The sequence below is a fragment of the Erpetoichthys calabaricus genome, chromosome 1 (assembly GCF_900747795.2).
Source record: "Erpetoichthys calabaricus chromosome 1, fErpCal1.3, whole genome shotgun sequence".
Classification (NCBI taxonomy): Eukaryota; Metazoa; Chordata; class Cladistia; order Polypteriformes; family Polypteridae; genus Erpetoichthys; species Erpetoichthys calabaricus.
In genome coordinates this window covers 314,532,833-314,559,755 of record NC_041394.2, presented here as the reverse complement: position 1 = coordinate 314,559,755, position 26,923 = coordinate 314,532,833, and the positions used below count along the sequence as shown (strand labels likewise).

At 40.7% G+C, this 26,923-nt stretch overlaps 1 protein-coding gene across 1 annotated transcript in view; it reads right to left on the bottom strand.

Annotated features, from left to right (window-relative positions):
- washc4 (WASH complex subunit 4) overlaps positions 1 to 26,923 on the bottom strand; it is a 122,184-nt gene that overhangs the window by 26,957 nt on the left and 68,304 nt on the right. Inside the window, exons 16-27 of the mRNA XM_028817659.2 lie at positions 25,643 to 25,750; positions 25,130 to 25,276; positions 24,281 to 24,360; positions 18,271 to 18,376; positions 17,991 to 18,107; positions 17,628 to 17,796; positions 15,474 to 15,628; positions 14,205 to 14,279; positions 14,002 to 14,106; positions 12,708 to 12,842; positions 8,051 to 8,159; positions 4,558 to 4,624 (exon numbers count right to left, since the gene is read on the bottom strand). Coding sequence (XP_028673492.1) covers positions 4,558 to 4,624; positions 8,051 to 8,159; positions 12,708 to 12,842; positions 14,002 to 14,106; positions 14,205 to 14,279; positions 15,474 to 15,628; positions 17,628 to 17,796; positions 17,991 to 18,107; positions 18,271 to 18,376; positions 24,281 to 24,360; positions 25,130 to 25,276; positions 25,643 to 25,750 — 1,373 coding nt within the window. The remainder of the gene's footprint in view (positions 1 to 4,557; positions 4,625 to 8,050; positions 8,160 to 12,707; positions 12,843 to 14,001; positions 14,107 to 14,204; positions 14,280 to 15,473; positions 15,629 to 17,627; positions 17,797 to 17,990; positions 18,108 to 18,270; positions 18,377 to 24,280; positions 24,361 to 25,129; positions 25,277 to 25,642; positions 25,751 to 26,923) is intronic.

The following is a 26,923-nucleotide window of genomic DNA, read 5'->3' as shown; positions in this document are numbered from 1 at the left end:
GTCAGGTCTAGGGATCAGAACTGGTGTGGTGCTGAGGCGTCACCTGCTGCATGGCAGCACTTGGGGCACAATTTGAGGCAGCCCAACCGGGTAGGCGTGTGGAACGTCTTATCTCTCCGGCATAAAAATCATCTTCCCCTGTTGTTGGAGAAGCTTTGTAAACTTAACATTTCAGCGGTGGCACTCTCTGAAGTGTGCAGACCTGGAACTGGTCAGATCCCTGTAGGTGGATACACCTTTTATTGGTCTGATCGCTCTGATGGCAGTCATACTCAGGGATTAGCTGACTCAGATTAAGGCACACTCTGGGTGCTTTGTCTATTGTTTCAGTGTATGCTCCAACTGCAATGAGTGATTTCCTTGGGGAACTAGACCACGTGTCTGCTTGGGGGGTTGCCAACCAGGATCCTGAGCTGTTTTGTCGTGTGGTGCAGAACACGCTGTACCAGTGCATGCTCCCTGACCTGACCATATCATTCTGAAAAAGTTCCCTTCACCATTACCCTTTTGTTCCTGCGTTTGTGCCAATTTTATACCCACCTAGAGACTGCACCCTGAATCACCACTTCTTATAAAAGCTTTGCTAAAATCCCATACAATAACATCCAAAACCGGGCCAGATACAGGTAAAAGATGATGAAGATAAAGAAGGTCTTAGCATGTCTCAAGGTTTATTGCGCAACCCTGAGCTGAAGCAGTCCTCAGCTGAAAAGGAGCATCTCATCAAAATCCTCAGACCTGCAACTTTAATTGCCCAAAGATGGTGTCAAGGCTTAGAGGGTAGGTTCTTTGTTAAAAGCAATATTTCTTTTAAGTTCATTTAACAAAACAATTGTGGGAATGTGGGGTCATCTGCGGCCACAGTCACAACATGGGGCTCAGCCTTGTTTCCCAAATCACTAGAAAATGTTTGAGCAGAATCCATCAGTCTTGTATTTCTGAGTTGTTTGGGGGTGGATAAGGAAAGACTCAGACAAGAAAACATCACATACTCCTTAAGGAACTTAAAGGATGTGTTGAGACATTGTGTTACGGAAGTGTATTAGGGCCACAGTGAAGAAGAAAAAAAAGTAAAAAAAAACTTTATTCGACATTTCCACTTTAATCTCGACGCTTATGACAAGAATAAAGTCGGCATGTTGGCTTTATTCTCGACATTTCCACTTTAATATCGACGCTTATGACAAGAATAAAGTTGACATGCCGACTTTAATCTTGCTGTTTATGTAGAGATTAAAGTCGACATTTCCACTTTATTCTCGTAGTTTATTTTGTCACTAAAGTAGAATGTCTTAAATTAAACTTCATCTTAAAATAAATATTTAATTTACTAGATTTTCTCAAACCCCGCCATAAGTTATGTAGCACATTAAATGCTTTGTGTTAAATGTTCCCCGACCCAGTTATTAATCACTACGTGCTTCTTAAACGGACTTCCTCTTGCATTGAGTAGGCGCCGGCAGCGATCACCGCAAAGAATACATTCACTGCATGATATTCCTGCTCTCTGAACATTTAGAATGTTAAGATATCATCATTTTCATGATGAAATGCATTAAAGCAGGTATCAAACATGCACGGTGGTGTGGCGGTAGTGCTACTCCCTCACAGTAAGGGGTCTCCAGGTGTACGTTCAGTGTAGAGAAGTTTATGGCAGGTGTAACAAGGCTCCAAAAAACTGGATGTATGAATGGGTATCGCACCGGTTTAACTGAAATATTGTGTAAATGTTGGGTTCGTGATCTGGTTGTCGGAGACACAAACACAGAATTCAATGGATGTTCTTCTGAATGGGCTTTCTTTATTGCATGCGTGCTGTCTCTGTCTGACGTACCAAACCCCCAGTTCCTATCCTTCCTTTTTCTTTCTCCACGTAACCAATCACCACACGATAAACGTCTTTGTGAAATTAAAACTAGTTATAAACTTAGACCACGGAGTGTTCAGAACTTTTAAAAAATCTTTGTTATACATTTTTAAATATGCCATCCATTCAGAGTTGCGCCCATCCCAGCAAGCATTGTGTGCCAGGCAGGAACAAATCGTGAACAGGACGCCAGCTAATTGCATGGTGAATACGAGCACACACGTACCCCAGGGTCAATATAGCATAACAAAACCCCACTGCCTACATGACTTTGATGCTGAGTAAACCCACCAGGAAAGCTTGCAAACTCAAGGCAGGGTGCCCCCTCATGATTAGTACATGCTTTAATGCATTTCATCATGAAAATGATATCAAGTATTTATCTTAGTATTGTAAATGTTCAGGGAGCAGGAATATCATGACATTAATGTATTCTGTGTGGTGATTGCTGCCTGCGCCTCCTCTTAGTGCAGAGGAAATCAGTTTAAGAAGCACGTAGTGATTAACATGGCTCGGGGAACACTTAACACAAAGCATTTCATGCGCTACATAATTTATGACGGGGTTTGGGAAGATCTACTAAATTAAATATTCATTTTAAGATGAAATTTAGTTTACAATGTTCTACTTTAATGACAAACTACGAGAATAAAGTCAACATGTCAACTTTATCCTCGTCATAAGCGTCAAGATTAAAGTGGAAATGTCGAGAATAAAGTCAACATGTCGACTTTAATCTCGACATTTAGTTTTTTTTTTCTTCACTGTGTCCGTATTTTTTTTTCACCGTGGCCCTAATACGCTTCCATATTGTGTTTTATCAAGGGTCGTGGCTGACAAGTGCCAACTCATGTCCCCAAGGTTCACATTCCAGAGGTCCTTAACTCGTTACATGATAGCACTTTTGGTGATCACCTGGAATGGATAAAGATTTTGAAGAGGACCTTGGAGGTAAACTGGTGGCACAGTGTCCAAAAGAAGACCACTGCCTTCTAGTAAGACCTGCAAGGTTTGTTAAAGGATTAATCTTGTAGAAAGGCAGAGCTACAGTATTTATACTAACAAATCCAAACACAAATCTACTTTGCTCTACCCTTAAAAACAAAACAAGATGTTCACCTTCTGGCAGGTGCCAATGCTCAGTGTCACTGACCAAATTTGCAATTCAGAAATGGCCGTTTTCTGGTTGATTATGGAGCTCAATGTAAAAAGAGCATGAGAGTACCAAGGAGTCACCTGCTCTGTTGACTCTTAGGGCTCATTTATATTTCACGTTCAGAAAATGTACGCGCCCGCATCATGGCCACCACGCATTCTGAGCATTCATTTGATGCGTCCTCTGAGCAGGTCCTCAGAAATTAACGCGCTGCGTACGCGAGTTGCAGTACCAGCAAAAAGTCGGGGGGCGCAGTGTGCTAAAAGTTGGAATGTGACGTCAGAGTCTCTGTTTACTATCTACATGTGACAGAAAGCCGCTTTGCGGATCCTACGAGATCGGTGTGCGCGCTTCGATATTTGATAAATGGTTCGATGTGGTGAAGCAAAATGCCGACATACAGATGTATTCATGGTGCTTTTATATTCAAACATCGCATATTCCCGATCGTAATGACACGAAATGTTTTAAAATTCTCACATACCGTCTTCTGTGCTCTCTTTTTTCTAGGGCTTCCTCTGCTCCTGACAGCAGCGAATCGCCACACTGAGCACATTAAATGTATGATATTCCAACTCTCTGCACATTTAGAATCCTTAGATTTATACTTGATATCACTTTCATGATGAAAAGCATTAAAGTATGTATATTACATTTTACAGATAAATCGGTAATTTCGTTTAAATAATGAATACTGTTAATAATTACACACATGGGGTGACACAGTGGCGGAGCGTTAGCGCTGCTGTCTTGCGGGGAGTCACGTCGCTGATATTCCCTGCCTGGAGTTTACACGTTTTCCTGCTGGGTTTCCTCAGTGTGCTCCAGTTTCCTTCCAAAGATATGCAGATTTGGGGATTTGGTGCCGCTAAAATGACGCTAGTGTACTCGTGCCCAATGCTTGCTGGAATGGACACATACCTGGATTTAATCAATAAACATCCTTTTCAGAGATATTGCGGTAAGGTGTCATTGGAATTTAATGGGTGTTCTAGGCAATTCACAACACAGAGAAGCTGAACATGTTCTCACCATGATAATATCTCGCACTGCCACCTGGCGGATTCCTCCAGATTTACGTAAAGTACGCGCGCAAGTATAAACACTTCAATGCTTGTGTAGCAGGAGCATCCACTGCAGCATGCGTTGCGTCACGTGAAGTATAACTCCGGCCTTATAAGACTAAACTTAGGGCACCTAAAATGACTTGCTACACACCCCCATTCCAAAACTCATTGGTACATTATAGAAATCAGAAAACTAAATGCTTAAAAGATGTAATCAGTAAGAGGTCAGTAGGGGCTAAGGCCAAGTGGAGGTCACTATTATGATTAGACAAATAATCTGAAGGGGACAGTCAAGAAAAAAAAAAAAGGTTAGAAAATGACTACTGTTGATCATGTAGATAATACAGATTATAAAATACATGAAAATTAACATTTATTTGTGATCTGTATTGCATTTTTTAGAGGACTTTAAAATGTATCCATTTTTTTCTATAAAAAACAGTCAAATTTCATGAAATTTAACACACCTTATGGCATTGCTACAACAGTGTAAACCTCCAGAACGTATCATCCGCACATAACCCATAGCATTGCCTGCACAGAGAAAAAAGAAAATCAGGATACATAATCTCTCTATCATAAAAGGAAATCCTGAGACAAGACTTTATGAAAGAGATAATTTCAAGTCCCGCAAGACGAGACTTTGGCCATGAGATTTTTTCAAGTCACACCCCTCCTCTCAACCATATTCAAACACACACATGGTCCACTCACATCTCATTCGTGTGAATGCTTATGACAGACACAATTCCTGCTCTCTCAGCTCTTATAAATCTTTACGTTTTCCTCACTTTAAGTTCCCAATTAAAAAGATGTATTATGTCCAAATCTTATTAATGAATTTCATCCCGAAGGGATATCAACAGAATAAATGAGTACACGGGCAATCCTAGCACCGAGAAATGATTAAGTCAAATGAATTAACGCTAAAATTGTAGATCAGTTACATGGCAAATCAACACACTGCTAAAACAATTGGTGGTGATTGTGCAGAAGATGAAAACATCAACTTAAAATATTCCAAAGAATAACTACAACCGTTAAAACCGTCCGGTCTTCCACCACCCAAATTACTGTTGAAAGAAGGATGTATCCAAGAAAGGTAATGTAGTACATCTTACCTGGATAACATTAGACAATAAAGGAGATCTTGATATGCCATTTGTATTAAAATGTTAACCGTTTCCCATTAGAATAGATTTTGCAAAGATAATTAACAAATCACAGAGATAAACATTTGAAAAAGTTGGTTTATTTATTAGAGAGAAAGAAATGAAATTCTCTCAAAGGCAGTTATACGTTGCATTTTCACAGTGCAAGTCCAAACACAGAATCAAAATTCAATGCGATATTGATGAAAATTTTATTAAAAAAATTTTTATTGAAGTTTTACAGTAAAAGTATAAGTTTATATATTATATTATAAAATATTTGTGTGTTAATTTCAAAGCCAAATAGAACGAAATCATGCAACGAAAAACTCGAACGCAACATGAAACAATTTACTTTCAAATTATTACATTTTACTATTTTTTAATATGGTTAATTACTCGCTGTAATATAGTTCTATTATGCATATGTAACAATTCCCATAAAAATAACAATTTGTTTATATTGTACATCCGCATCCCCATATGTGAGCAGCAGAACCGTAAAGTGGCTTGCATGTAGCGCCGGCCCAGGTGTTGGTGAGGGAAGCGAGCAGGGGGCAAAGCCCCGTAGTACTTTCATAAATAAATAAATCTTCTATATGGAAAACATAACATTCATAAACCTGCTTTCATAAATAAATAAATCTTCTATATGGAAAACATAACATTCATAAACCTGCTTAACACTAGAATCCCTGTAGCCTACGAAAAAATTCGTAATCCCTGGCCACCCTAAATTCCTTCGCACCTCTCCCTCAGAGTCTTGTTTTATAAATGTTTCGATCAGCACAAAAACAGCAAGCAGCCTGCTATCCCATCCCCTACCTCGACGGAGCTCAACTTGGGCAAAAAGTTCCTCCTTATCTGTATGTGAGGTGCCTGGAGATGTATAGGGCAAATAGTACAGTATATCTTTATTTGGAATACATGCATTTCATGTATGTTCCGTGTCTACAAAGATCTGGGTAAGTGCAGGATGAAAGGAAATGTGAGGAAAGAAAAGCTGAACACATACCTAAAGCAGAAACTTTTTCCATGTTATACTAATAATAATGTGAACTGTATAATGTGTGAAGAACTTTAGTTAAAATATCAAATAAACACGTGTGCTTGTATTCAAGAACATAACCAAAGCAAAAAAAAACCTTATTCAATTTAAATATTGCGTTTAAATATGAGTTACAAACCCAAGCTCAAATATCAATTGACAGAAAATTAATACGTATTCTAGGATGGTGCAGAGGTAAGAAGTGCTGCCTTATAATCAAAAGGTTGCCGGTTCGAGTTCTGGTGCTCCGTGTTTTGAGTAGTGAGCTGCTATTATTATTATTACTATTATAATATAATAAAAGCATACATTTGATTTGAGTCTAACACCCAGTGTAAATTTCTGCTACTTGTAAAAGTTGAGCTTTTTTTAATTTATTATTCAGTTTTATTCTCTCAGTCACATTCATGTGGTACAACAAACTTGCTTCTCCATCTCTAAGTTCATGCCGTTTATCATTCTTTTCACAAGGGCAGCGATGATCACAGTTGTTACTGTGGTTGATGCCTGCTCATAATTATTTGTTGTACTGGCAGTCAAAGATATGATGTCCCATGACTGCTATCAGACTGGACAAAGGCAGAACCGTAACGTCAGACAGCTTCTTCACAGCACTTTCACTGGCTAATAGACTGCTGCACCACACCATAAGTAAAATGGGACTTCCACCTACAGCTAAAGTCACTTCAGTATGTGAGTAATTCTCCACGCTAGTATTTAGATCTGGCAGTGCAGTCACTCATTACACAGTGCAGCTGTCTAGCTATCCTAGGCTACCAGCAGCACTGTATAAATGGCTGCCTATACCTTACCACAGAATTGTTTAAGAGTAATTCACTTCATTGTAACATAATGGTAGATTTCCCAAATGCAGGATAATTCACCTTGAGCCATTAACATGACAAGCCATCAAAATTATAGTCATACTAGACATTAAGCCCGTTACAGTAACGGGCGCTAGAACAGTAGTCCATAAACATTAGTAGGAACAGTCTATATTAAATGGCAGGGGACCTTTTACCTCATTAAATTTTTTCCATAAAATGCCTGTAATTTTCTCTGGCTTTGCTGTCTGTAATATGTGTTTAATTTTCTGTCACAACAGTGGGCAATCAGAAGATTCTCCCCGGCAACTGATGTAATGTACGTGAAAATAAATCTACTTTTACTTTACACTTTACTGGGTCAAGCTTCTTAATCGCAAATCTGACATCCTCAGAGTGAACACTTGCACAACAATGGGGACGCTGGTCTCCGCGTCTCGAGTACCCGATTGGATTTTTCGTGTTTTCTGTTTTAGGTCTTACCTCATTTACCGAAATCCGATTGAATCTTCCTCGCGATATTTTATAGGTCCCGCCCTCACTGTCTTGTGTGACGCGTCAGGCAGCCTTTGAAGCATCTGCTTTGAAGCATTGCACCGTGCCCCGCGCATGCGCACTTCACCAGAAGACACACACACACGGACACTGGACGCACACAGGGGTTTTATTAAAGAGGATGAAAAGCAGTTGTGATTTATTCACAGTGAATCTGGCCATGATTACAGCATAATTTATACCTATTACATTTAAAGAATCTATCATATTTTAAAAAGAAATCAATAAGGTAAATTCAGAAGGATTTATCTTTTTAATGTTAAATTCGAGTCTATTCTCTTCATAAAATGTTGAATCATTGAAAATCTATGGGCACTTATACTCTCAATGAAAAAGTCGTGCACCACATATAACAGACTATGGTTAGAAAAGCAGGCCATACCTATTTGGCTGATGAGCTGCCGAAACTGGTCAAGATAGCTCTGTCCATCAGGTGTGATTCCAAGTTTGCGAATTCCTCGGTTAAATTTCTCAGCTCTTTCAAACGGATACTGAAAAAATGTAATTTAACAAATCCATGCATAAAATACTGGATTATTCACATACGTATTTTACCTTGCTATTTAACTTAAGATAATCAGTGAAAATACAAGTGACAAATGTCTTACAAGAAAAGTGTACTTTAATTACTCTTCATGCATTACATTTCTTTTTCAAGAAATTTACACATAAAATTTTTAATTTGTATATGAATTTTATACGTATAATTAAGGCTCATATTCAGTTTTCACATCAAAATTGAATTGCTTAAATACAGAGCAACAATAAAAATTATAATTTCACTAAAATGTTTTGAAAGGCTACTGACATGTATGCAGATCAGAAAAAAATAAAACAAACTTTGCATACTTTGAAACAAAGATGGTAACTGTTAATGTAACCATAATCATCAAATATTTCAAATCAAATATGGACCTTGGTTTGAAACCTGAAGTGATTTCAAATAGTGGATGTGGAGGAGATGCATAAAACTGAGTTATGCATCATAGCGCTGGTTACAAAAGACTTGTGTAACTACTGCATGTAAAAACCAGATGAATAGGACAAATCATTCACTGATTTAAATGATTGTGCAACATGTACACTTTCATCCATCCATCCATCCATCCTCTTCCGCTTATCCGAGGTCGGGTCGCGGGGGCAGCAGCTTGAGCAGAGATACCCAGACTTCCCTCTCCCCAGCCACTTCTTCTAGCTCTTCCGGGAGAATCCCGAGGCGTTCCCAGGCCAGCCGGGAGACATAGTCCCTCCAGCGTGTCCTGGGTCTTCCCCAGGGCCTCCTCCCGGTTGGACGTGCCCAGAACACCTCACCAGGGAGGCGTCCAGGAGGCATCCTGATCAGATGCCTGAGCCACCTCATCGGACTCCTCTCGATGCGGAGAAGCAGCAGTTCTACTCTGAGCCCCTCCCGGATGACTGAGCTTCTCACCCTATCTTTAAGGGAGAGCCCAGATACCCTGCAGAGGAAACTCATTTCAGCTACTTGTATTCGCGATCTCGTTCTTTCGGTCACTACCCATAGCTCATGACCATAGATGAGGGTAGGAACATAGATCGACTGGTAAATTGAGAGCTTTGCCTTACGGCTCAGCTCCTTTTTCACCATGACAGACCGATGCAGAGCCCGCATCACTGCGGACGCCGCACCGATCCACCTGTCGATCTCACGCTCCATTCTTCCCTCACTCGTGAACAAGACCCCGAGATACTTGAACTCCTCCACTTGAGGCAGGATCTCGCTCCCAACCCTGAGAGGGCACTCCACCCTTTTCCGGCTGAGGACCATGGTCTCGGATTTGGAGGTGCTGATTCCCATCCCAGCCACTTCACACTCAGCTGCGAACCGATCCAGAGAGATCTGAAGATCACGGCCTGATGAAGCAAACAGGACAACATCATCTGTAAAAAGCAGTGATCCAATCCTGAGTCCACCAAACTGGACCCCCTCATCACCCTGGCTGCGCCTAGAAATTCTGTCCATAAAAGTTATGAACAGAATCGGTGACAAAGGGCAGCCCTGGCGGAGTCCAACTCTCACTGGAAACGGGTTCGACTTACTGCAGGCAATGCAGACCAAGCTCTGACACCGGTTGTACAGGGACCAAACAGCCCTTATCAGGGGGTCCGGTACCCCATACTCCCAGAGCACCCCCCACAGGATTCCCCAAGAGACACGGTCGAACGCCTTTTCCAATTCCACAAAACACATGTGGGCTGGTTGGGCGAACTCCCATGCACCCTCCAGGACTCTGCTAAGAGTGTAGAGCTGGTCCACTGTTCCGCGACCAGGACGAAAACCACACTGTTACTCCTGAATCTGAGGTTCGACAATCCGACGGACCCCCGAATAGACTTTTCCAGGGAGGCTGAGGAGTGTGATCCCTCTGTAGTTGGATGTACATTTGTACCCTTGAAAGTATATACAGATTAACTATACACATACATACATACATACACATACATACATACAGTACATATATACATACATACATACATACATATACAGTGGGGCAAAAAAGTATTTAGTCAGCCACCAATTGTGCAAGTTCTCCCATTTAAAAAGATGAGAGAGGCCTGTAATTTTCATCATAGGTATACTTCAACTATGAGAGACAAAATGAGAAAAAAAAAAAATCCAGAAACTCACATTGTCTGATTTTTAAAGAATTTATTTGCAAATTATGGTGGAAAGTAAGTATTTGGTCACCTACAAACAAGCAAGATTTCTGGCTCTCACAGACCTGTAACTTCTTCTGTAAGAGGCTCCTCTGTCCTCCACTCGTTACCTGCATTAATGGCACCTGTTTGAACTCATTATCAATATAAAAGACACCTGTCCACAACCTCAAACAGACACACTTCAAACTCCACTATGGCCAAGACCAAAGAGCTGTCAAAGGACACCAGAAACAAAATTGTAGACCTGCACCAGGCTGGGAAGACTGAATCTGCTATAGGTAAGCAGCTTGGTGTGAAGAAATCAACTGTGGGAGCAATTATTAGAAAATGGAAGACATACAAGACCACTGATAATCTCCCTTGATCTGGGGCTCCGCGCAAGATCTCACCGCATGGGGTCAAAATGATCACAAGAACGGTGAGCAAAAATCCCAGAACCACACGGGGGGACCTAGTGAATGACCTGCAGAGAGCTGGGACCAAAGTAACAAAGGCTACCATCAGTAACACACTACGCCGCCAGGGACTCAAATCCTGAAGTGCCAGTGTTCCCCTGCTTAAGCCAGTACATGTGCAGGCCCGTCTGAAGTTTGCTAGAGAGCATTTGGATGATCCAGAAGAGGATTGGGAGAATGTCATATGGTCAGATGAAACCAAAATACAACTTTTTGGTAAAAACTCTACTCGTCGTGTTTGAAGGAGAAAGAATGCTGAGTTGCATCCAAAGAACACCATACCTACTGTAAAGCATGGGGGTGGAAACATCATGCTTTGGGGCTGTTTTTCTGCAAAGGGACCAGGACGACTGATCCGTGTAAAGGAAAGAATGAATGGGGCCATGTATCATCAGATTTTGAGTGAAAACCTCCTTCCATCAGCAAGGGCATTGAAGATGAAACGTGGCTGGGTCTTTCAGCATGACAATGATCCCAAACACACCGCCCAGGTAACGAAGGAGTGGCTTCGTAAGAAGCATTTCAAGGTCCTGGAGTGGCCTAGCCAGTCTCCAGATCTCAACCCCATAGAAAATCTTTGGAGGGAGTTGAAAGTCTGTGTTGCCCAGCGACAGCCCCAAACATCACTGTTCTAGAGGAGGAATGGAAGAATGGGCCAAAGTACCAGTAACACTGTGTGAAAACCTTGTGAAGACTTACAGAAAACGTTTGACCTCTGTCATTGCCAACAAAGGGTATATAACAAACTATTGAGATGAACTTTTGTTATTGACCAAATACTTTTTTTCCACCATAATTTGCAAATAAATTCTTCAAAAATCAGACAATGTGATTTTCTGGATTTTTTTTTTCTCATTTTGTCTCTCATAGTTGAGGTATACCTATGATGAAAATTACAGGCCTCTCTCATCTTTTTAAGTGGGAGAACTTGCACAATTGGTGGCTGACTAAATACTTTTTTGCACCACTGTACATACATATATACACATACCCTGTATATATACACATATACATACATACATATATATGGGATGGCTGGGGCCATGGGCTTGGGGCTCTGAAGCTCAAACCTGTTGGGGTCCATGGCCAACATCAGGGGGCGCCTGGACAGCTCTGGACCACACCTAGAAGTGCTGCCTGAAGAGGAGCTGGATTCATGGGCAGCGCTTCCGCCACACCCGCAAGTGCTGCCGGAGGTTAATCGGGAAGCCCCTGGGGCACTTCTGGGTGCACTATAAAAGGGGCTGCCTCACTCCAATAGTAGAGCTGGAGTCGGGAGGCAGAGGACAGAGCTTGCAAGAGAGGAGTGAAGGTAGCAGAAGAGAAAGAAAAGAGAGTCAAAGAAAGGACTGTGAGCATTGTTGGTGGTTGGTGCACTGTGTGCTGTTAAAAGGAAAAGAAAATAAACGTGTGTGCATTGGGACAATTGGTGTCTGTGTCTGGGGTTCAAGTTCACCAATATATTATAATACATATATGTCAGATTTAGTCTGACATTTAGTGTATTATATATATATATATATATATATATATATATATATATATATATATATATATATATATATATATATATACACACACACACACACATACATACTTGAAGTCCCCCACTTTGTTTTACCAGTTGGAGCACAGGCAGGCAAATTAACTTCCTCATGGTCACATAGTTTCAGTACCATGCTTTGAGACCAAAACCACTACATCATACTGCCATCAATATGAACAACCAACTTTCTTTACTTCTTGATTCTATCACTCTGCACCACTACCACTACTTCAAATCAAAACTACAGTCTAAAACATTAAAATGTACAGTAACACTATATGTTAGATATCATCTTAAGATGATATTAGCAAAAAATACTGAATTAAAGTAAACACTCAGTGGCCTAATGCTTGTCATACCTTTTGGTCAATTTGGTCCTTCATTTCACGAAAGAAGCGAATGTCTTTAATTAACCTTGACTTGATGTGCTCATCATACATGAACTGGCTGAATATGTAGAATTTCTTGCGGAGAAACTGGTATGTGAAATTAACCTGTTAAGACAATGGATAATTAAAAAAATAAAATACCTCTAGGAAAGGCAGTTCAAATTCCAAAATGCCCTCTATCATTTTCACTCAGGCTGCTTAATTAACATGACACTATAAAGCTCGATAAACACTGTATTATACTAATAATCACCCAGGCAAATATATGCATTTGTTTTACTGCTTCCCATGATCAGAATGCTAAATTCAAAGCACAGCCTTTACCAGTAGAAAACTTATTGTACTGCAAAGTCTCACCTATTTGAAGGAGAAAATGCATATCCTTATTATATAGTGCTGGACAAAGTTTATAGGACAAACTAGGATAAAAGTTTACTTTTCAGCAGGACCACAGCCCAAAGCAACATTGGATTCTTTAAAAATAAGAAGGTGTTAATGTGCTTGAACAACCACTCATAGTCACTGACATCGAACTCAGAATGTACAAAGTTTACTAACAAAAATTATATTTGCAAGGAACTATATACTTCAATAAAAATTAATGCTTATTTATATTGAAGGCACTGTAAGTGAGTTAATGATTACTAATTGTGCCCCTCAGGTCCAAAGGCATGGACTCAGTTTAGATAGATAGATAGATAGATAGATAGATAGATAGATAGATAGATAGATAGATAGATAGATAGATAGATAGATAGATAGATAGAGAGAGAGAGAGACAGAGACAGACAGAGACAGAGAGACAGAGAGACAGATAGATAGATAGATAGATAGATAGATAGATAGATAGATAGATAGATAGATAGATACTTTATTAATCCCAATGGGAAATTCACATATATATTAGCAAAAAGACAACAAACACACAGGGTCAGGTAACAATGAAAGTGTAAAAGTTCAGCTAAAAAAAGCTCTTATTGGCCTACCTACATATAATGGTGGATCTCTTTCTAATCTGCTGAATGACCGATCTACCTGTCCTCAAAGAACCATAATCTTTCCTATTCTCTGGTGGATGGGCAGTTCCACAAGTGTTTGAAAAGAAATGCTTTTATCAGTTCCACTCATGAATATCTTAATACAAAGTACTAAAGCAGACAATAAGATATACATAATAACATGATGCAACTAACAACACAATTTAGTATTAGATATATAGATTTCTACTTTCTCAACGAAGAGTTTGATTAAAGAACTACCTCACCGTGGTATTCATTATTCCTGTCCCATGCGTCCGGATGGAGTTTGCAATATGCCGGATGTTAATGGTGTTCAGGTGCTTATTATTGCTAGTCCTTTCAATAAAAATCTGCAATTAATTAATATGAAAAACAGAATATAATGTTTTGCTTAAAGAATTTAAAAAACAGCAACAGAAATGAAGTCTTTCAGCCAATGATTACTCACCTGATTATTAAGGTTATAAAGGTAACGGGACACAAAAACATGGATATTCCTCATGATCTCCAACACATCAAGACCCTGAAACAATTAATGTTATTAATTTTTCCCTTTATTGTATTTAATCCATAATGCCATATACTTTTGAATAATTATATTAACACTGTGTGCCAAAATCTCTTGTATACGTCAATGAATTCTGAAGAATCTGACATTTATGAAAAACAATTAAAACATAAAGGAAGCATGTGATGATGCCATGAATACTAAGGTATGTTTTGCACAAGGTACTGTGTCAGACTGCAACCTGTGCCACCTGATGATGACACTGTGACTAAAAAGGGATATGTACCAGGGGTGTAAATAACTGGGCACAAAAGGAAAAAATACCCTTAAATAAACAATACTCTCTCTTAAAACATAGGGACCAAAAACCAATCCGGTTCCATCTAATATGCTTTTTACTGCTCCTCCCTGTCATACCTTGGCATGATTGACCACATCTCTAACATAAACTGAACCATTTTCTTGCATTACTTTGTGTTTTCTTTATATTTTAACTGCCTTTTATTGGCTAATTAAAAAGATTACAATATGGAAGATTTCGAGACAACTCAGGCCCCTTCTTCAGGTGGTTTATAAACAGAAGAAGGGGCATGAGTTGCCTCAAAAGCTTGCAAATTGCAATCTTTTTAGTTAGCCAATAAAAGGTGTCATTTTGCTTGACTTCTCATTGCATCCATAATGGCTAACATGGTACAACACCCTACCAGTATTTTAACTACCAAAACACAAAGTGTTCATTTATACTTTTTTAAGGTTCAGTGTACAGAGGATCTAAACAAACACATATGCAATGTATTTTGGAGCAGAGGGCATATAATGTGGAAAATCAAACTTTTTTTGTTTTAATTTATACTTCCTCATCCTAATTTAATTCCCAAGAAATCATGTTCAATAAAATGAAAACAGGGTGTCATGGTAGCACATCCTAAGTAACATGCATGTTAGGTTACTTAGCAATTGAAAATTGACCTTAGTATGAGTTTGGGTTTGAGTATGCCACACTGAACTGGCATTCTGTGCTGTCCAGTACCGTTTCCTTCTTTATATCCAGTGCTACCAGAATAGGCTTTAGCCCTCCCAACAGTTAGGACACATTAGTAAATGCACATTGAACTAACAAAATACGTCTCTTTTATTCTGGAAAGAGTTTAATCTGTAAAAAAAAAAAAACTGACATCAACTTATAATTTCCCTCCTAACTCAACTAACCTGCTCCAAGGTTTGGCTGGGGAGGTGTGCTTCTGTCATCATCAGCCCATAGCGCTGGGTCGCAAGGTTTCTCATTTCACTGTATGTGGCCCAGTCATGTAAAGCTACTGTTGTCAGGTTGTAAAATGTTTTATCCAGATAATGTGTCACATAGGCTGCAACCAGTAAGTCAGTAGAAGCAGTTAGCACCATGACAAGAAAACAATAATTAAAATTCATTAAAAAATATATATTACATTGATTTAGCAAGAGAATATCTCAAAGAAATAATAGTACTTCACAAGGCAGCATATATAGCTCATATTAAGAAGCAACTACAGTATGTTGTTTCTATCGAAAAAACAAGAGGCACAATTTACAGGGTCATTCTAAACTAAATGTTTACAATTATCTTCAGCCAAATTGTTACAAAGCACGAATGATTTTCCCTGTCATATTTTATAACTAGGGGGCTTCGCTCGCCAACCCTCATGTTTGTTTTTCCGGATCCAAATTTTTAAGATTTTTTTTTCTTTGAATTGTTGCTATTTCATTAGTTTCACTTTTATTTCAGAACTTATATAAAAACAATATTTAGAATATTTGGAGTTCTAATATGCTGAATCGTTTTCTTTCGTTTTGAACCCGTGCCTGCTTTGCTTCCGCAGGTTCAGATGCGCGTTGTAGGCGCCTATGTTCAATGTATTTGTCCATGCTGGCGCGTTTTTGTAGCTCCGTTAGTCGAGCTCTTTGGTTTTGGAGCCGAGACAGTTTTGTTTCAGACGCGCGTTGTAGGCGCCTACGTTTAATTTCTTTATCCATGCGGGCTCGTGTTTGTAGCTCTGTTAGTCGAACTGGATCGTTTTGGAGCCGTGACCGTGACTCCATTAGTTATCCGTTGTTCACGGTTAGTAATATGGATAATTGCACTTATTGTTATACTGTTAATACTGAGCGTTTTCTGTGGTTGTACTGTTAATGAAGCATCACTGTAATGTGATTTACATATGCTATATGGTTTGGACGTGTGAGGATGCCGAACGTTTAATATGGAGAGTTCGTTGTAGGCGCCTGCGTTCATTGATTCTATCCAGGCGGGCTCGTGGTTTACCATTCTCGGTTACTTTCACGCGCTTTTCGTACTATCTTTGTGGACCTGTGGGGCCTCCGTAGGTATGTTAGAAGCGCGTGGACCACGCTGTGTAGTGTGGCCATTTAGTTCAGAAGCGCGTTGTAGGCACATGTGCCTTTCGTTCTTTCACGCGCCTTCCGTACTCTCTTTGTGTAACTGTGGGGCAATGCTGCATCACTGTAATGTGATTTACATATGCTATATGGTTTGGACGTGTGAGGATGCTGTACGTTTAATACGGAGAGTTCGTTGTAGGCGCCTGCGTTCATTGATTCTATCCAGGCGGGCTCGTGGTTTACCATTCTCGGTTACTTTCATGCGCCTTCCGTACTATCTTTGTGGACCTGTGGGGCCTCTGTAGGTGTGTTAGAAGCGCGTGGACCACGCTGTGTAGTGTGGCCGTTTAGTTCAGAAGCGCGTTGTAGGCGCATGCGCCTTTCGTACTTTCACGCGCCTTCCGTACTATTTTTGTGTACCTGTGGGGCCTCCGTAGCCTTTTCCGTTTGACTCTGGGGTGCAGCGCAGAATCCGCTTTTTTGTGTGGCTGTGTCGTTAGTCATTAGCGATGGGCGCGTTGTTGCTTCATTTCTCATTCACGTTAGTTGAGCTCTTTCGGTTTTGGGCCGTGACTCCTTCGTTTTCGCGCTTGCGGTTTATGAGACGCGCGCTTTCGGCGCCTGCGCACTATGTCTCATGGTCCCATCACCGTGTACCTGCGTCCATTCCTTCCGGTTTACCATTCTCGGTTAGTAATATGGATTAGAAGTACTTTCATAGCACTGAGAAATATGGTGGAGTTTAAATTCAGTAATGACTATTATTTCGGGTATATGTGCATGACTCATAGTTAATGAAATCAATTGAACTATATAATCATACTATTAAAAACAAAACAAAAAAAACTGCAGCAGAGAATTGATACAGACAAATAAACGTTACCCTCTGACTGATAGTACTAAATGTAACGGTTTTACTCTTGATAATCTTAAGTTTTCCACTAAATCAAACTTATCTTCAATTAATAAATAAGTATTTAAAATCACCTTTAATATCAATGAAGCGGCTGAAGAATCTGATTGGTTTTACAGAAAAAAAGTGTGCAAGATCCTTCATTCCAACTTTGAAGGGGTTTCTGTCATCCAGCTTAAGATGAGTATGAACTGATAAGCGCAGGTCTTTCTCAATCTCCTTACACAGCTTATCTAACAAGTGCTGTTGCAATGACAAGTCATACATTTAGATTTCACATATCAGAAACTGTACAAGCCACATAACCCCTATATTTACAAAAAAGTACCTATTGGCAAAATAAAGCGATTTTTCACTAATAAAATAAAGAAAATCTTACAAAAAACAAGAATGGAAAATGAACTGCAGTGTCCAAATTAAAATGAAGTTCTGAATACCTGTTTGAAAACATCCATAATTTCACGATCATAATTCTCCAGCAACTGCTCACAAGACTCCAAGTGCCGAGCGCCCAACATTGTGAGTACACAGTCTCGAAGAGCACTAAACATGTACTGTCAATAAATAAATAACAAAATATATGAATATTCAAACTTCTACCTAAAGTGAAATGAATAATGTTATAATTTTAAATATGCATTGATCCTTTTATCTTGAATTACATAAATTTTATACAAACTTCTTGAACAAAAACCAAACATGAAAATTAATGCTTACATGAATTCGAGATGCATCAACAGCATTATCATAAACGTCATCTAGATAGATGGGGAATACAGCTCTGTGCCAGTACAAAAAACTGCAGTCACAATGAATCCGTACTCTAATAAAGAAACCCAGTATTATTTATGGACAAATATAAAACAAATAATTAAAAGGTAAATCCAAAGGAGAGGTAGATTAAAAATACAAATAGAGATGCACCTTACACTCTGGATATAAATAACTAGAAATTTGATGTCCAAAAAAAGATTAATTACTTTTTTTTGTCAAATGTTATTATTACTAAAATACACCAAAAAAAACAAAAAACAAACAAACAAAATATTGGTGCATCATCTATGGCCTGCTTAAATGTAGAAGTCCCCTGCAGTCTCCATCCCAGAAAGTGCTCAAATGAAAAAATAATCTATGACAAATTATATTTGTAACACCAAAGCATTTTTGATGAAATATTAACCAAATATTTTAATCAACTTGCAAAATGTTCAGGCTTTTTTTTCTATGACTCTCAGCTATAACTTTTTCTCTGTATTACTTAAGCCATGCTAAGCAGTTACTCTGAAAGGCAAATGAAAGTATAGTCATGTATCTTCTCTGCATTTTTTCTGCCTCTTTTTACATTGCTCCAGAGTCTTGCACTACTTGGACATTAAGTTTTCATATTTGTAATTTCTTCACTGTGATCTTTTCTCTAACCTTTTACAATTTCTTCTTTACTCTTGTTTTCATCCTCCATATGCTGCGTATATCATATCCTGGACGAAGTACATGGATATTAGAGATCTCTGATTCAGGCTTTTCTGTAACATGTTTCTAAAAGTTGAAACATAGTTTCACAGTGGTGCATACTCTACATTACCACTGAAAAATCTTCCAAGACAATTGATGTCTGTGATCAAAATCTGTCATATGGTTTACACTAGAATACTCCAAGAATAACATATACTGTGAAAAACCTCTATGATACAAGGTTTGGTCAAGTGCATTACATCATCTAGCATTAAGGAAGACCCATAAAACGTTCACTTAGCACTTTTTGACATGATTACAGGATGAAGGGAACTCACACTATCCAAAGCAACTTACAATTTCTGAGATACAATTGGTTAAATTGGATTGGATTAAAAACTGTAAATGCTTTAAAGAAAGCTCTACTGCCTTTAGATGATGAGACTGGAAGCCTCTATATCCCACCCATTGAAAGCACCACTATAAAGAAGATTACCTTTTACAATCACATAACTACTTTAAAGGAAAAACTCAAGGGATGAAGTTCAATTCACTCCCACAGCTCACCAAAGAAAGCTCTCTGCTGAAGAAGAGCTCATGGAACACTTTGTTGGAAAAAATAAAGAACCCTATTCTGTTAACACAGGCTGCATGAAGATCTATAAGGCTTACTTGAGCTGAACTGCGTCATTAAAATTACAGAACACCACTGCTTATGATCATGAAGAACTAATAACTATAGATTAAGACTTTATGTATTCTTCATTAACTACCTGAAAACAACAATTATAATGGCTGGAATTGAAAAAATATTAAGGAATGAATTCCGGGTTCTTGCTGTATATTAAAAGCTATTCTATTTGAATAAAAGGAAAAATATTTATAAAAATAATTTTGCAAGCTGAAATAATTTTTTGTACTATGATCAAAAGGCAAATCTCTTAAAAAAAACAAAAAAACAAAAACCCTCATCTCTTTTGATTTAAGACAGCCAAATAATGCTTTGTTTATATGTGAAATTTCAGTAGAGAAACCCAAGACCGTGAACCTACTGTGAATTAACATAGGTGCAATACATATAATGTTAACTTGACATCAGAGTCTCCATTGACTTTCCAAGTTCTAAAACCTCCTTTTCTTACAAACTCACTGACTGACACACTTATGTTCTATATAGTTCTTTCATGGGTGGACAGTATTATATTACAATTATAATTAAAAATAATACATTAAAATATATAATATATTGGGGAGGTGGCCCCTCCTCGAACCGCCACCTAGTGGAGGAGTTTGTGTGTCCCAATGATCCAAGGAGCTCTGTTGTCTGGGGCTTTATGCCCCTGGTAGGGCCACCCAAGGCAAACTGGTTCTAGGTGAGGGATGAGACAAAGTGCGGTTCAACAGACATTCTATGATGAATAAAAAATTTGGACGGTGTTTTCCCTAGCCCGGACGCAGGTCACCGGGGCCCCCCTCTGGAGCCAGGGCCTGGAGGTGGGGCTTGATGGCGAGCGCCTGGTGGCTGGGCTTGCACCCATGGGGCTTGGCCGGGCACAGCCCGAAGAGGCAACGTGGGTCCCCCTTCCCATGGGCTCACCACCTATGGGAGGGGCCAAGGAGGTTGGGTGCAGTGTGAGTTGGGTGGTGGCTGAAGGCGGAGGACCATGGCGGTCCGATCCTCGGCTACAGAAGCTGGCTCTTGGGACGTGGAATGTCACCTCTCTGAAGGGGAAGGAGCCTGAGCTTGTGCACGAGGTTGAGAGGTTCCAGCTAAATATAGTTGGACTCATCTCGATGCAGAGCTTGGACTCTGGAACCAATCTCCTTGAGAGGGGCTGGACTCTCTACCACTCTAGAGTTGCCCCCGGTGAGAGGTGCCAAGCGGGTGTGGGCATACTTATTGCCCCCCAACTTGGAGCCTGTACATTGGGGTTTACCCTGGTGGACGAGAGGGTAGCCTCCCTCCGCCCTTGGGGGGGGCGTGTCCTAACTGTTGTTTGTACGTATGCACCGAACAGCAGTTCGGAGTACCCACCATTTTTGGAGTCCCTGGAGGGGGTGCTAGAGGGCATACCTTCTGGGGACTCCCTCGTACTGCTGGGAGACTTCAATGCTCACGTGGGTAATGACAGTGAGACCTGGAAGGGCGTGATTGGGAGGAATGGCCTCCCCGATCTGAACTTGAGTGGTGTTTTGTTATTGGACTTCTGTGCTCGTCATGGATTGTCCATAACGAAAACCATGTTCAAGCATAGGAGTGGTCATACTTGCACTTGGCACCAGGACACCCTAGGCCTCAGTACGATGATCGACTTTGTGACTTGCAACCGCATGTCTTGGACAGTCGGGTGAAGAGAGGGGCCGAGCTGTCAACTGATCACCACCTGGTGGTGAGTTGGCTTCGATGGTGGGGGAGGATGCCAGTCAGGCCTGGTAGGCCCAAACGTGTTCTGAGGGTCTGCTGGGAACATCTGGCAGAACCCCCTGTCAGAAGTAGCTTCAACTCCCACCTCCGGCAGAACTTCGACCACATCCCGAGGGAGGTGGGGGACATTGAGTCCGAATGGGCCATGTTCTGTGCCTCTATTGTTGAGATGGCTGACCGGAGCTGTGGCCATAAGGTGGTCGGTGCCTGTCGTGGTGGCAATCCCCGAACCCGTTGGTGGACACCGGCGGTGAGGGATGCTGTCAAGCTGAAGAATAAGTCCTAACGGTCCCTTTTGTCCTGTGGGACTCTGGAGGCAGCTAATAGGTACCGGCAGGCCAAGCAGAATGTGGCTTCGGTGGTTGCTGAGGCAAAAACTCGGGCATGGGAGGAGTTTGGGGAGGCCATGGAGAACGACTTTCGGACAGCTTCGAGGAGATTCTGGTCCACCGTCCGGCGTCTCAGGAGGGGGAAGCAGTGCAGTGTCAACACTGTATATGGTGAGGATGGTGCGCTGCTGACCTCGACTCGGGATGCTGTGGGTTGGTGGGGGGAGTACTTCGAAGACCTCCTCAATCCCACTAAAATGCCTTCCAATGAGGAAGCAGAACCTGGGGACTCAGAGGTGGGCTCCCCCATCTCTGGGACTGAGGTCACCGAGGTGGTCAAAAAAACTGCTTGTTGGCAGGGCCCCGGGGGTGGATGAGATATGCACAGAGTTCCTCAAGGCTCTGGATGTTGTAGGACTGTCTTGGTTGACACGTCTCTGCAACATTGCATGGACATCAGGGACAGTGCCTCTGGATTGGCAGACCGGGGTGGTGGTCCCCCTCTTTAAGAAGGGGGACCGGAGGGTGTCTTCCAACTACAGAGGGATCACATTCCTCAGCCTCCCTGGAAAAGTCTATTCGGGGGTTCTGGAGAGGAGGGTCTGTCGGATAGTTGAACCTCAGATTCAGGAGGAACAGTGTGGTTTTCGACCTGGTCGCGGAACAGTGGACCAGCACTACACCCTTAGCAGAGTCCTGGAGGGTGCATGGGAGTTCGCCCAACCAGTCTACATGTGTTTTGTGGACTTGGAAAAGGCGTTCGACCGTGTCCCTTGGGGAATCTTATGGGGGGTGCTCCGGGAGTATGGGGTACCGGACCCCCTGATAAGGGCTGTTTGGTCCCTGTACAACCGGTGTCAGAGCTTGGTCCGCATTGCCGGCAGTAAGATGAACCCGTTTCCAGTGAGAGTTGGACTCAGCCAGGGCTGCTCTTTGTCACCGATTCTGTTCATAACTTTTATGGACAGAATTTCTAGGCGCAGCCAGGTTGTTGAGGGGGTCCGGTTTGGTGGACTCAGGATTGGGTCACTGCTTTTTGCAGATGATGTTGTCCTGTTTGCTTCATCAGGCCATGATCTTCAGCTCTCTCTGGATCGGTTCGCAGCTGAGTGTGAAGTGGCTGGGATGGGAATCAGCACCTCCAAATCCGAGACCATGGTCCTCAGCCGGAAAAGGGTGGAATGCCCTCTCAGGGTTGGGAGCGAGATCCTACCTCAAGTGGAAGAGTTCTAGTATCTCGGGGTCTTGTTCATGGAGCGCGAGATCAACAGTCGGATCTGTGCGGCGTCCACAGTGATGCGGGCTCTGCATCGGTCTGTCATGGTGAAAAAGGAGCTGAGCCGTAAGGCAAAGCTCTCAATTTACCAGTCGATCTATGTTCCTACCCTCACCTATGGTCATGAGCTATGGGTAGTGACTGAAAGAACGAGATCACAAATACAAGCGGCTGAAATAAGTTTCCTCTGCAGGGTGTCTGGGCTCTCCCTTAACGATAGGGTGAGAAGCTCAGTCATCCGGGAGGGGCTCAGAGTAGAGCCGCTGCTTCTCCGCATCGAGAGGAGTCAGATGAGGTGGCTCGGGCATCTGATCAGGATGCCTCCTGGACGCCTCCCTGGTGAGGTGTTCCGAGGACGTCCAACCGGGAGGAGGCCCCGGGGAAGACCCAGGACACGCTGGAGGGACTATGTCTCCCGGCTGGCCTGGGAACACCTTGGAATTCTCCTGGAAGAGCTAGAAGAAGTGGCCGGGGAGAGGGAAGTCTGGGCATCTCTGCTCAAGCTGCTGCCCCCGCGACCCAACCTCGGATAAGCAGAAGAGGATGGATGGATGAATATTAAAATATATCATAATATAATTAAAAATTATCACGGTTACGGTATATATTACAGAACAATCTATGTGAATATACTTCGCATACTGAATGCAGTTTAGGTGCTTCTGTTGGCCATCTTGGACACAGTAAAGACTCACTTTCTTTTATACATACACATATTCATACATACACACACACCTGTTTCTCACCTCTCACACATTTACTCTGTGAAGGCTCAAAAAGCCTATATAAAACAAAAAAAAAATAGACAGGGTAAAGACATAGAATTACACTAAAACAAAACAATCACGATTACAATCTCTATATTCAGTTATACTTCACAGTGCAAGCAATAACTGAAAATTTTGGAACCACAAGAATTATTCCTAAATTCCAGCAAGGTTCCAGTTGTTTTTACTGAAAGGGCTATGAAATTAATACATCTCTTTGAACAAGCTCTCTCTGCAGAAATTACACTTTATTGAAAGGTCAATATTCAGGGACTTCCATGATCAAGTCTCCTCCAAAAATATGACCATTGCGGCAAGTTTTTAGGCAAAAAAAAAAAAAAAAAAAAAAAGGAACACATGTACTCAGCTGAAGGAAAACAATACCTTTAATATTAAACAGCGTAGATTTAATGACACTATTGCACATCTTAACAACAGATATGTGGTATAAGTCCTCTAGCGCTCTAGAACCCCTTACCTGTCCTGCAGTTCACTTACAAGGTCCAGTTTCTTCAGAATCAACTGCAGGCTTAGCAGTTCTTCATCTTTAAAGGTTTTCTGAAAAATAAAAATGACCAATGAAAAACGATATTTGAAGTGACAGTTGTTCACCATCACTTTCAGCATCACTTCAAATAAATCCTGCATCTTTTATCAACTTTAAATCCTAATACTTGTAACAGGTTTATCATTCCACCATTTTACACATTACATGCATGCTCGGAACAAAAACACACATCACAACATTATGACAGCTATTAAAACAAATAACAGTAATTAAGATATAATTACTGTGCTTTCAACACTGTTATGTTGTAGTTTCCAATAACAAGGCAATGTGTTTATCTGTTAAAACCTGGATTTGGTTATATAAACATGGAATGCAGCAACAATGCATCTGAAATAAATGTTGAACTTACTGATTTATATATGAACCACCTACAAATGCAACAAATTTAGGCATGTTCTCAAAGCATGAAAGTGAATAAAACATATACTAATTTATTTTTTTAGATGTTAGTTTCAAGTAAACTAATTGAAACTGTATGAAAAAACAACTGGAAAATACTTCAAGGCATATTTAACATGAACTATGAAATGTATATAGACACCAAAAACATTTAACAAGTGGAACCAATTACCTTACAGATTGGAGGCATGGTCTATAAAGGTTTACATTAAAGGGTCTTAACCCAATAAATGAGTGCAGCAAACGTCTTAACTAAGCTAGCGTCTACAGTCAAGTTTATAACCATAATTGACCACCAACTAAATAGTCATGGACTAAGCGGCATTCAGATCACAGTATACAGATTTCATTACTCACCATTTGGGTACCAACACTGATTGCTAGCGAAACAATTAGTCTCCTCTCTTTAGTACTGGGACCGTTAAGTGCATTTTCTGCCAGCACCAAAGCTGATAATACATCCAGTCGCTGCTCGCTGTATTTTTTGTCAGAAATAACTCTTTTCTGTTATAAAGAAAAAAAAAAATAGGGTCATGGGTTTCAAACCTTATTATCCCTGTTTTAGGTATATACTTTATGCAGGTATATTTTTACCTGTACATATTAGGTTTTCTGTTTGAGGGAGACAGATAAAAAAATGGAAATGTAACAGTTTGCAAGAGTTTTAATTCCATCAACATTTTTTGTATTAGATGAAGGCAATTTGTTTAAAACTGCACCCTCATTGTAAGGGACAACATTTCATAAAATGTTTAGCTATAGGTATCCCTGTTCAAGCAACAGTTTCTAGAAGTCTTAATAAAAATGTGCATATTAGCAAAATGTTTACTTGTATCGCTCTAAAACTATCCTGTAGAAAATCATACTGACCTTGGCTACTGAAATAGAATTCAGCGCTTGATATTGGAGATGTTGGATGATGTGAGATACAGAGTCCGCAGTCCCCACTGAACGTCTATGAAACATGTGCTCCACGGCCTAATGAATCATTTGCGAGAAAATTATCCTATATATGTTTTCTTATGAAAATCATCTGTCATGTAATTAACACTAATTTGATAAACACATATCAGATCAGAGTTTCCCCACCCTATTTGGCTTGTGACCCCATTTTGAAATCTGAACTTTTATACAGCCCCAGTTGTTTAAAATATTGGCATTCCCTTCCTAACAATACATTGCTTAAGGGTGAGCTACAGTATAAATTAGAGAATATTTTAGTACAGGTACACCTTCACTAATCCATCATCACTGGTCCCTGAGGAGTGCCAGATTAGTGAAAATGCCATATTAAAGAAGTATCAGCTCTAAACAGTAGCTAAATACCTCGTCACCCTTCAAAATATCATGTAAATCAGTACAAGATGGATAATAAAGGAAACACAAACATTAAAAGATACAGCGAAGTAAATGTACCTGTGCTGGAAAGGTATGAAAAACCCAAAATTGAAAACTGCACAGTACCATCACTTTTGGTACCAGAAGTAAATGTTGGGTTTTCTCTGACTCACTCAAGCTCACACAACACTCACCCCTTTTTGCCTCAACATGCTCATCTCCCATCCTGCTCTGAAGTAACCATGACTTCACATGGGACCCACTACCCCCAACCTCTTATTGCTTTTGTGTGGTGCAATGGCATGATGTGCCAGCGTGGTGGCTACGAAAAGTGATGGGGTAGTGCAAACTACAATGCAATCGGGAGTACACAGGCCACTTGTCCCAACGCCCCTCCCCCGTTATTGCTTTGATGTACTTGTGACTTCACGGGGGTCCCTCCAATCCTCTTATTGGTTCAATGTGGTGCATGGCAGTGCATTCCTGGGAAGTGACCATGAAAAGAGATGTGGTGCAAAGTACAGAGCAATTTGGAGTTCACAAGAGGACTCCATCCCCTTTGTTGCTGTGATACATCCAAGACTTCATGAGGTACCCAATTGCTTCGGGACTGATTTGGTACTGGTACTAAGGTCTGAACGCTGGTATCAATTATAAAGTTAATTTAGTACTGATGAAACACTAATGTTGGATTAGCAAAGAAACTGGATTATAGGAGGGCAGATAAGTGAAGGTCTTGCTATATATTATTTTACTCAAGAGTAAACCAAAGCATAATATGTTGTCAAGAATGATCATGTGAAATCACCATGT